This window comes from Dufourea novaeangliae, unplaced genomic scaffold (genome assembly GCF_001272555.1).
Source record: "Dufourea novaeangliae isolate 0120121106 unplaced genomic scaffold, ASM127255v1 scaffold196, whole genome shotgun sequence".
Classification (NCBI taxonomy): domain Eukaryota; kingdom Metazoa; phylum Arthropoda; class Insecta; order Hymenoptera; family Halictidae; genus Dufourea; species Dufourea novaeangliae.
The window spans coordinates 260,336-272,465 of record NW_015374090.1 but is presented as its reverse complement, the minus strand read 5'-3'; the positions used below and the strand labels follow the sequence as shown (position 1 = coordinate 272,465).

At 36.2% G+C, this 12,130-nt stretch overlaps 2 protein-coding genes across 2 annotated transcripts; one reads left to right on the top strand and one right to left on the bottom strand.

The window, feature by feature from the left end:
* Positions 1 to 2,730: 2,730 nt before the first annotated feature.
* LOC107190765 (calcium release-activated calcium channel protein 1-like) lies at positions 2,731 to 4,677 on the top strand. The gene is made up of 2 exons (XM_015579638.1): positions 2,731 to 3,451; positions 4,186 to 4,677. Exons 1-2 carry the CDS (start codon positions 2,861 to 2,863, stop codon positions 4,675 to 4,677), a joined length of 1,083 nt encoding a protein of 360 aa, XP_015435124.1. The 5' UTR covers positions 2,731 to 2,860.
* Positions 4,678 to 8,244: 3,567 nt separating this feature from the next.
* On the bottom strand, positions 8,245 to 10,731 carry LOC107190766 (signal peptide peptidase-like 3). The gene is made up of 7 exons (XM_015579639.1): positions 10,699 to 10,731; positions 9,976 to 10,040; positions 9,755 to 9,903; positions 9,368 to 9,681; positions 8,935 to 9,278; positions 8,418 to 8,843; positions 8,245 to 8,347 (listed from the first exon to the last, which is right to left on the bottom strand). The coding sequence occupies exons 3-7, from the start codon at positions 9,781 to 9,783 to the stop codon at positions 8,279 to 8,281; spliced, it is 1,182 nt and encodes a 393-aa protein (XP_015435125.1). The 5' UTR covers positions 9,784 to 9,903; positions 9,976 to 10,040; positions 10,699 to 10,731; the 3' UTR covers positions 8,245 to 8,278.
* Between the last annotated feature and the right edge of the window lie 1,399 nt (positions 10,732 to 12,130).

Sequence of the window (12,130 nt, the reverse complement as noted above, 5' to 3'; positions counted from 1 at the left end):
CTTCTGACGTTTCTTTCTGATTGGAGAATCAAGAATGAACTTTTATCGAGTTTTGAGTAATAATAACTTCAAGTGTTCCGGAACTATTCAGGGCATTTCAGGGCATTTCAGGGCATCGTAATGCGTACGACAAGGAGCAAAAACTGTGCAAGCAGGGTAGAGATAGGATTTCGCGTGCCACAACTATGAAAACGGTTTCATAATCTCCTGGTACGTACTATGAAAGCATGATGACCGAAGAGGTATTAGAGAAAGAGGGCGATATGCGGATGCCGAACGTGCGACAAGGATAGACAATATTCCGAGATTCCTCGTTTCAGCCGCGAACTCTGCTGTTTTCGTCCCCTGATATTAAGAACACAGAATAACCGAGGTTGCAAGTGGTCCGTGGGAGAAGGAACACCCTACTGTGGAAGCAGGATAGAGATAGAATTCCGCGTGCCACCAACTTTCAAAACCGTTTGATAATCTCCTGATACATACTATGAAACCATGATGACTGAAGCGGTATCAGAGGAAGAGGGCGATATACGGACGCCGTATGTGCGACAAGGATAAAATAATTTCCGTGATTCCACGCTTCGGTCGCGAACTCTGCTGTTTTTCGGGGCTTAGTGTGGGAACACAGAATAAACGAGGAGGTTGCATTATCACTTCACTATTTTTTATTTCATTAATTGTGGGGAAATAAGTATAGAATTTAAATACAATAGTTTTTATATAAATTTAATAATAACTGTCTTAAATACTGCTTACATATAGAATACAACAGTAACTTAATTATTTCCCACTATACACTATAAATATTTTAACTTTAAACATTTTATTGTTTTACTCTGATCATTTCTTGTTTATGTAATCATGGGAACGTGTACAATTTACAACAGTATTTGTATAAAATCAGTCAAAGTAAGCTAAACGATCATATACGTGTATTTATTTATTATGTGTAAGAGTGTACAGAGATATGTATGCGTTTAAAACATCTAGCCGACTGGAACGAATGAAAGTTCAAAACAACGTTTCAAACGTTCATTTGTAGCAACATCATTTGAAAATGTTCACGAACAGATTATAGCACGTTGCTCGGAAGTATTAGGAATCAATTTTCCAAACAAGAATGAAGACATTTCTGGCAGTTCTTTAAAGTTCAGTCCATACAATTCCCACTGTGTACTTAATGTCTGACCAGTACATATGTATATGCAAATAAGTTGCTGAGAGATAAAATTTTTCCTATAAATCATCGATGACACACATTCACACGGCTGCTTGGAACCTGTCCCGTCATTCGTCCTCTGCACAGAAGACAAAGGAGAAAAAATACTTAAACGTATTCACGGTTGGCAAATTTTAATATTCGCTAAAAGTAGCTAAACTGTAATACGGGAAACTTGTTTTTCGGTTGAAGCAGGAGCTGATTAATACAGTGAAATTACAAACAATTTTATTTTTTGTAGAACACGCTAAACCTGGCAAAATGAATTGTGGCGACACTATTACGATCGTGATCAAGATGGCCAATCTTTCATAAATAATGGTATCTCTCGTTTTCCGGCGTATGGTTACGATTGTAAATGGGGTTTCCAACAGCAATTCACGAATCGTTTATCTACATGCAGACACGCAAGGATATCAGTCGCAAACACGATGCGCGCGTCTCCATTGTTTGATACCAGAGAAGCTATTTACAACCACTGGAACACATTGAACTTAAATTCTACTTACTTTAATCTGACTATTTTTTAACCGGCGATCTTTCATACTAAATTTCCTGATGGAAGTTACATAACTGAAATTCTATTTATTCCGAATTGCTTAGCCTTGGAGACCAAGAAACGGTATTCGTTAATGAATGCAATCTACATCCACGTGTCAGACAAATTCAAATACATTCGAAAGGTGATGATATACAAGTTAACCAGGTCATCAAGTATCCAAAACGGCGGCAACATTCATCAACTTGGACATATTCTTCATTGAATTTACATGCATCATCTGGAAAAAATGAAACGTAATCGTCAACAAGTAATCGCTCGATGGAGGTTTCCGTTCTGATCATAAATGAATTACATTGTTATAACTGGCCAGATATGTTCACCGTGATGTTCTTGTCTTCTTTTTCCTGTTCATAGTCAAGAAAACAAGCGTCATTGGCCGCAGTCGCATCTCGCGGTAAACGCGCGAGAAGAGAGGAGAGGCATGTGGGAACACACAGTATGAACCGGCGGCAGTCGCACATGTACGTTAAGGCCACACAGTCGGTTATTATGTAGCCGATATGCCTCGGTGGCAATTAATACTATTGTTATGATTCACTCGGGTACGTCATGTGCGTTCCTCGGCGATGCCTTGCCAGCCTTCGGTCAGTGTTCTATCGCAGAGGTCTGCAGTAGTACTCGTTCCCGTCCGGGACAGTTTACATTGAAGATGCGTCGTTCCTCGCACACTTATGGTGCTTTTAAATGACATCCTGAGAAATACGGCACTTCTTGGCACTGGTTTAATTTAATTTAATTAAAATTTAATTTAATTTACTTTTCTTTAATAAGGACCAAGAGTGTCGAACACTTTCGAAGCAATGAAGCAGAAGGCATGGAACAGAGCGGCAGAACTTAAACGTATGGTAATCGCACCGGTGATTGTGTAAACGTGTGGCTGCACTGACTCAATCTGTTAGAAAGGAAACAATGATAACATTGAACGATCGTGAAAACCGTGCCACGATTCTTTAACTCTTCATGCGGCAGTTGGAAGCATCGTTGACGTAGAGAAAGACCTGACAACGGACACGTCGGCGTTCTGAATTACAATATAACGTGCATTATTCGAATTATAAGATTCGTAAGAGGGCATAATTATGTCAAACGATAACTTCACCGAAGATGATACTTTAAATGGGAACAATGTTCTCAATCATGATGACAGAGAAACGAACGAGACGCAGTGCAGACGTAATACCATCTACATGCACAGGAGTACCGAGGAAATAGCAGGAAAAGCGAATAAGTTTACACAGATTGATCTTACTCAGTTGTCCCACGGCATACAGAGAACGAGACCGACTTCTATAGCCTATTTACCCAAACAGGCTCCGACGAGTGATACAAATTATTCCTCTTACAATTCCAAAACCGGCTTGTCTCCTTCTCAAAGTGAATTGGTTCTATCGCCTAGGAACAGGCATAATCGTTATGTAGCCTTAGACATGAGATCAATGACCAGCCTTCCGTTTTCAAGCTCCCATTTAAACAATCATATCTCAGCAAATAATATGCCATACACATGCTGCTGTGTGTGTGTAGGATCCCAGAAACCGCCAACACCTTCTTCCCAACATACAGAGGAGCAAGATGGTCCTGAAGGTCTGTCATGGAGAAGACTCCACATGAGTAGAGCCAAACTAAAAGCAACTGCAACAACATCGGAACTATTAAGTGGATTTGCAATGGTAAATATCTACTGTCTTCGGAAAACTTGTATTCATTCTATGAACAAATTCTTCGGAATGTCCAATGGACAACTGCTGTATATGTAGTATTATATGTATACCGCATTGCTGTGACAGTAGTCTTGCGTTCAAACATCGTATACTACGAATAACAACATCATCGTGGTACAAATTATGTAGGTACCATGCTGATGATCAACGTTGAATCAGTATGTACTCTTTCATAATATATGTACATATAACAATGAAACAATTATAAAATACATACCAATGGTATAACAAGGTGCACAAGGTGTCTGAGAAAAAATTTACGACGGCATAAATCTGAAGCGGTCACAGTCGCAAAATTCTTTACAGATTTAATTTTCCAAGAAATCTATGTTTGTATAATCAGAAAATCCACTGGTGATTACACAACGTTTCCTGAAAATCATTAAACAGACAAGCGTGGACGACAATTCCGTGTAATCTTCAGCCTCATCTGTGATTATATAAGACAAACATCACTTTCTTTAACGATAAATCTTGTGCTGACGCTAATACAATCTTGTTGTCGAATATCTGATGAATGGCGCTTGAATTACGATTTACAGTTTGCCAGGAAATTCTGAAAGATTTAACATCTAAAGAATATACATATGTATATTATGGCATTTGTATTGTTTCTTCCGACTGTTGCGTATTAGGGTGTTAGTGGAGTTTCACAGCTTACTCTAGTTTCTTTCAAATTTCAGGTGGCTATGGTAGAACTACAAATAAACGAGCCCACCGCGGTACCAGAATGGCTGTTTGTGATGTTCGCTGTGTGCACAACCGTCCTAGTATCAGTACACATCTTTGCTTTAATGATAAGCACGTATTTATTACCCAATATCGAGGCCATCAGTAAACTTCAGGTATCACGACTGGTAACGGAATCTCCACACGAAAGAATGCGTGGTTTTATAGAACTAGCTTGGGCATTCTCTACAGTGCTAGGTCTGTTTCTGTTTCTAGTCGAAGTAGCTATACTGTGCTGGGTCAAGTTCTGGGATTACTCTTTCACAGCCGCGACTGCCAGTACTATCATAGTGATTCCAGTCCTCATAGTGTTCATAGCGTTTGCTGTTCACTTCTATCATTCACTGGTCGTGTATAAGTGCGAATCTTCTGTGACTGATATGAACGAATTAGAGAGCATAAAAAGGAATTTAGATAACGTCACAATGGGACAGAGCAGCGTGTGATCACAGACTTGTACAGTAACTACAGGTTCTGTAAGAAATTGCCATCTTTCGGATTACATTAACAACATAATTATCAATTGTGTACTGAATAAATATGTATACAATGGTATCGTTTCCTAAAATATGTAGCAGACTATATACATCATCATTTACTCCTGTTAAAGTATTGTACTCATTAGAACGCTAAACATTGTACTTAAAAGTATTTATACACGTATACATGAAACAATGATGGAAAAAGAACACATTAAGTTTATTCAATAACTTTACTTTTTTTAACACGACCATGCGAAAAAGATCATGTTCTATTGTGTGTGTGTGTGTGTGTGTGTGTGTGTGTGTATGTATGTATGTATATATGTATGTATGTATGTATGTATATAAGTCTATTACATATGTATATATATAAAAATGTACATAGCTGTACACATGCAAGTCAAGAATTGCAACAGTACAAGCAAAGTGCTCTTAGTGTATTAGCTATATTATTTAGCAATTAATTATATTCTATTTACGACTTAATTCCCAATTATTCTTCAAACGTATTTCCTGTTTGCTTTATTTTTATCGTACGCCGTACCGCTATATCTAACGAATTTTTTATTTTGTCACTTAGTTTGTGGAAAAACTGAAGGACAGTCAAGTATTCAGTGCTTTTTTTTCTTTTTCTTTTTATGTACATGCTTTCATTCCAGAATTTGTTATCCTAGTCAAATAAATATTCCTTTTTCAGACTTAAAGACTCTCTTCTTAATTAAAATGTGACTCGTTACTTAATCTATAAAGAGGGAAAATACATATAATTTCATCGATCCATCTTTCATTTTCACCATAAACTAAGTTATAATCTTATAATCTTATAATATTTCCTACATTACTATGCTTTAAATTCTGTCTGTACAAAAAAATTATACGAATCAAAGGAAGAATTGCAATTAAAGCAAGGGCATAGTTTCTTAAAAAAGAAGAGTGTTTTACAGACTTTTCTGTAACAACGAGACTACTGAAAAGTATTTTATATTGCACAATATCTAATCTAATCATGTGGCTCTTTCGATTTATACGCTCGACTTAATTTAAATTTAAAGAAATTGATTTGTCATTTTCATACGATCAATTGAACATTCGGTCACAGGCTTACAACAGGGCTGGCTGGCGCGTATTTCCACACTACTAAATAAATGTATACATAAAGTCTAATAATAGTATGTACATTGGAAGGAGAAATGAAAGTTCAAACGTACATCAGAGAAGAACGAACCCTGTATCGTCGTAATGTACGTTGATTTCTTCGAAGTCAACATCTTTACAATGAACTAAAGTTTGTAAGTTTTCTAAGACATCTAGAAAAACCTTTGTGAGGTTCACCTATGTCTAGGGTCATCAAGTCTTTTGTTTTTGTAACGGAAGTATGTAGTTAAAATATATTAATTTCATCACGTGCGTCCTTATCTTATAAGTGAAATACATATTATTCCCTTTACTCTTCAAAAAATTCCTGTATAGGGCGTATAATTAACGAGAGAGCAAACTGCTTGTGCTATGGACAGGTAAATGAATATAGGGAAGAATAACAGCTTTATACAAAAACTAATTAAACTGTATCAAAAAGAGTATTTTATTCTTATATGGATATATGTATGTATGTATGTATGTATGTATGTATGTATGTATATGAATAGTTCATACAAATAGGTTGACCTTTGTTAACGTAAGTAAAAAAATATATGTGTATAAATAAATCTTTTAGATGGTCTGAGATAATTAGTTTTTGTATAATATAATACTACTTGACCATTGTTCAAGTAGCGTGACCGAATAAAAATAAAATACTTATATCGAACGAATTACAAATATTTTCTCATCAAACGAGATTAAAAGTTTAAAATCTGTTCTCCCATGTTCTACCGTTTGAAATTTCACTTTCTGAGTTGACATATACAATGTACAAGTAAGATTACTTTAAAAAATGATACTGTGTGTGTGTGCGCGCGCGAGCGTGTGTGTGTGTGTGTGTCACCCAAAAATTTGTATCGTTTCTAATATATACCACTACACATGTACCATTCTGAAATGGAAAAACAGATTACTACATCAAGAAACGTACTAAATGTTCTAAAAATATTCTTATCTGTAAAATATATTCAGAGAGTAAAGTTCCGAGACACATATAATTTTCTCATAGCTTTTAGAATTAGTACTAAAGAAATAATTTCCTCGTAATCTACTGCAAATCATATAAATGTTATGAAAGCAATCGTTATTCACTTGTGTCACATTGCATAATATTAATTACATCATATACTATCTTCTATCGATCTAGGTATAATTGTATAAAATGATACAAAAAAAGTGGAACAAAAGAAATTGATTGTTTTTGAGAGACCTTGTAATAAATTGGCTTTCATGTAGTATTATTTTCAGTCTTGTTTTTAAATAAACATACAAAGTCTTTCCGATAGCCTATCCATAGCAAGAGCTCAGTTAAGAAAATTTATATTGCAATAATAAACCCTCTTCTTATCACGAAATAGTTCTTAATAATCAAGACGTAAATACGTATGCATTTCATGTTCATTCCTCTTTTATGACCAAAGTTCTGCAACTTCCACTTTCACCTTTTCTAAGATTGTATTATCAATTACTTTGTTCATGCCATACGCTGTGTTAACACGACGTTTGGCCAGTTGAAACGCTTGCTGTTTAATTCTAATAACAAACTGTAAATTTTAACTCTTAAATTTATATAAAACGAAAGTTTATATACAAATTTGCATAAACGATGCTTTGTTCGATACTAGCCCCAAATAAAAGAAAGTCACAACCTACACACATACATTCACTAGAGTTTCATGGAAATCTTTGAATTATTATCAAATTACCCTATTCATAACTACATGTGACATACAATTATTCTGATATCCATAGAATAATAAATTAAAAAGAAACTTTCTGCATAGAGTATCACACACATTTATAATGGAGTTAGAGTTAAATCATTATAATATGTAAACACATTATTAGTTCGATGTAGAAAAAAGGAAAAGAAACGATGTATTTTAAACCGTTCAAAGAAGAAAAAAAACATTGTACGGTATTCTCATTGTACGTCTTTAAAGAAAATGAAATTCATATGCTTACGCGAAATTCGCGACACATTTTAGTATACTTATTAAAATTGTGAGACAATAACTGATATAATATACTTTGTCTACTAGATATAGACCATTTCATTACACACTCTTGAATTTAAGACACAAAAGAATCCTAACACTGTATTCGTAATAGCTGGTACTGTAAATATTTTTGAAAACTGTTTCATCTTTCCACTACTAAATATTGCATTTTTCAAAGACACAATAAAAAAATGTGAAAATACGTTAAACCTTCCGTTACACCGCAAATCATTCGTATGGTTCTTTTAACACGATACTGTGATTTGCATCGCAGCATAAAAAGATGTGTATTGCGCATAAAAATAAAGAATTACTTACATTAAATGACATTGATAAAAGTAAGAACATAATGATAAATGACAACAGCATCCGTACAAACAGTTTTCTCCCCATAATGTGTAATATACACAAACCCATCACTCTTGTCAAACTTCCATGTGTTTAGAAGGTTGTTGAGATATGAATGGTTCACTCCACATTCGACGTAAATCACCCTGAAATGTCATGTTACATAATTCAACATATATTTGTAGAATGAAAGTAAAGATTGTTAACTGAAAATACCTTTAGATATGCCATTGTAAGTAGTGGCAACAAGGTGAAGGGCACAAGGTACAATAAGGCAGGTTGCGCAGCTTTAAACACTTCAGAGCTTACAGTAGCAGTAAGTAATCCCAGAAAGTAACCGATCAGGGAACAATGAAAGTAACTAATGCGATTAATGTGACGCGGGGGTGGAACTCCGGTTTCACAACCACCTGGTAATAATTGTGTCTTCTTGTATGCATCGTATCGTAAGACAAAACATAGCAAGAGACCTGGCATTACAACATCGCCAAGACCAAGCATCGAAAAGTGTCCTGCCTGATGCATCGACGGAAAAACTAACTTTCCCGGCAGAGGAAGCTTTGGTGCTTCCCTTGCTACACCACCTAAGTGCAACCTTCTAGCCACAAGATTCACTGGGTTATCTGCCGATCTAGTTGCTACCTATTAAGAAAAGAATACTGACAATTATATGTATACTATAAACTGTAGAATACTGTAAATTGCAGTAATGCTTCCTATGAATAAAACTCACCTTGACCATTACATTTGTGCTGAATATGTAAGATGAAAAGAAAACCCAGAAAACATCGTAAATCAACAGTCCAGTCAGCAGTATGGTGGATACCTTTAGACTAGGTAATCGAATGAATGCAATGAATGCCACACAAAGTCCCATACCCATTGCATCCATGAGTAGCCAATGCCCAGTCAGAACCCAGATGCATACTATACTCACACTTAGGGAAAATGAAAGTAATTCTGCGCCTGTAAACCTTCCACAAACACCAAAAGATATTTTATTCCCATCTGAGCATGGTCTAATTATATACTGACACATGGGCAGTAAAAGGAATGCCAATGCAACTGTAGCTACAACTGCAAATAAAGGAAACAGTCATTGCTGTATGCGGTAAATTTCATTTAAATGGCTGTCAACAAGTCTGATGATGTTTGCTATAACTTACTGGCTGTACAGATTGCGACAAGCATCTGCATGCTATCAAAAAAGAAAAACATGATGAGCAGGGAGATGGAAGCACCAAGAGGTAGACAAAGAGCATGCATTGTGTTTAAGGTTTGAACTCTTCCATTAGCACCATCCGTGTTTGCTGTGCTACAATTGCTTAATATTCCAGTCAATAAATTACTACGCTCCTTTTCTTTTTCCCTTTCCCTAGCTTCCTGTTCCATATTCAAAGATCGGAAACTGCCATAGACTATCAATAAAATGGATATTAGGAAAGTGGATATTCTAGATGAATCCATTATGGTATAAGCCCTGAAAATCATATTTAAATTTTATATATCCTCATGGTTCTCAGGTCACTCCATCATTGTAAATATAGACTGACCACTGGTAGTCAACTTGATACATGGCCATTTTTAAAAATGCCAGCTCAAAGCATCAAATGCTGTTCTAGAACACCTTCTGACATTTAGATGTCCTATTTCAAAGTGCTTCCTGAGTGCACTAACCTACATCAGAGATCATCTGCAATCACTGTACAGAAATAAATATCCACATTAGTTGATTTTATGTCTTCAAACATAGTACACAGTTCATAAACTGTACCTGTAATGCTGTGCATTCAACATTGTTAATGATGGAATTAGGCCTTGTGAAACTTCAGTCACCCCCTGTGAAAAATAATGTGAAAATATTCCATGACACAGGGTCTTGGGGTCAACAACAGAATCAAACAACAACAATTACTGCAGGAAACATTACATGAAACAATAAAACTGAAAGGTCCATAAACAGAACACGAGAAGTAAAAAAAGCAGCACTATCTTGAGGGTCAATTGGTTCTAAAGCATCGACTGATTAACGTGGTAGTCATTGCATCGTCACAGAACACACTCGGAACTCGAAATGTTCGCAGCAAGGATAACGATTCCTGCAGACGATTCAGAATTACCGAGAGATTATACGCGGCGGAAGACACTTTCGTACAACCACTTTCAAACTTTCGCTATAATCGTTCATGACCGAACCGAACGCGATTTGAGTACAGTAACAGTGACTGGGACAGTTCAGCTACAACATATTAGTGTTAACGGTACGACCACCGTAATCTCGGTCCCGTTTATTAGAACGATCGCGGGTAAGCTAGCAAATCTTCAAACGAATCTATACAAGATCATTTGTAAAACATAGCTCGTCACCATTTTGGTAAACAGACGGGTCACGTGACCACCACTGGCACTGGCCCCCAAGAGGCAAGAGGCAAGAGGTTGCTACTCCCTTTACCCCAGATTGTCATGACGCGATATTTCGGTGATGCACGCGTCTCACCTGGGAGATCAGAAGCTTGGGCCCTTCGGGATTTCTCTCATCACCTCATCTACACGAATAAAATACGCGTACTATCGATGAATCCGCGAAGCGGTGCAAAAAGGACACACGCAGAAGTGTAGTAACGTATATTAGCGCGCGATCGGTCAAATACCACAGTCAACTATACACAGGTCAACTGCTGGTTGACAGGCGCAGCCTGCGTCAAGCTTCTCTACTGGGTGTTCGAAACACATTAATCTTATTGTTAACGAATTATTGCGTGCCTTTTGATGAAAGCATTATATCAATGCATGTTCTTCATTTTCACCAGCCTAAAACATTTTTTTACACCATACTGATAATTATTTCGCTTAAAAATGTGTCAAACTACCTTCTGTTGCTTTAAACATTAAGCAAAACGAGTAAGTTGGAGTAAGTGCCTATTTATATGTAAATGCCTCTATGCCCTATGCGAACAAGAAAGGATCCAAAATACGCGACGGCCAAAGCTATTATGTATGCGGTTTGCTGTGTACATATTTTCATTTATACATATGTATTATTTTTGATAATACTGTGTTTAAATGACAATATGGAGAAACTAAAAGAGAATAAATCTTAAATCGTACAGATTTTCCAAATTACAACATACATATGTATGTATATGTATATTATGCTTTGTTTTTGTCCACAAAACACATTTACACATTGATACATTTAGCAAATCGGACGTTATTCGTAGCAGTGGGATATAATATTTCTGTCAGCACGAATTATGTATATTCTTCTTGCAAGCAGTATGTATGTAGTAACAGGTAAGTAGTATATAGGCATCTGTTTTTTATACAGTAACTTCCATATATACATATATAGCTGTTACCTCGAAACAAAGTCAAGTTTACAATTTATCTCAATCATTCAATACTTTTTCGGGACTAGTTTTATGGGGTCCTAGGACCCCAATTTAGTGTCAATTCACGACGTTACCGATAAAGTACAAATGTACATACATACATGTATGTACAATTATCTCGTCTGTGGTAGAGGTCACTAAAATCATGGACTTTTTGAGGTGCCGGTGATACAGATTCCTACGACCACGAAGTTCCGTACATTAGGTGACAGGTCTATTCTTACCACGTGTGTTATGTATGAATCTCGTCTGTAGTCTGTAGTTTTATTTCCCGAATCTTGTCGAAATAAAGGATACATAGGTATTAAGATATCTCAATCCAACACAACTGACACATGTAGCCAACCTTTAGAATCTTGTTTCTGGGCTTCGGAACACGTATATGTATTATGTGCACGTGAGCTGACTACATAACTATTAATACATCGAAATTCGTAACATATCCTTTGGACAACAGAATAAAGAGACACTTGAGCTGTTCCTACGTTGTGCGATCTGCTCAGATAAATTAAGAGTATGGTTCGGTTCGAAGATAAT

Bases quoted from the DNA above. Each gene is read 5' to 3' on its own strand.
- LOC107190765 (XM_015579638.1), top strand. From the start codon at position 2,861: ATGTCAAACGATAACTTCACCGAAGATGATACTTTAAATGGGAACAAT. The intron at 3,452-4,185 runs GTAAATATCTAC...TTCAAATTTCAG, and splicing joins TATTAAGTGGATTTGCAATG to GTGGCTATGGTAGAACTACA.
- LOC107190766 (XM_015579639.1), bottom strand. From the start codon at position 9,783: ATGGCCATGTATCAAGTTGACTACCAGTG. The intron at 9,682-9,754 runs GTCAGTCTATAT...TATGATTTTCAG, and splicing joins TATCAAGTTGACTACCAGTG to GGCTTATACCATAATGGATT. The intron at 8,348-8,417 runs GTATTTTCAGTT...ATGACATTTCAG, and splicing joins TTACAATGGCATATCTAAAG to GGTGATTTACGTCGAATGTG.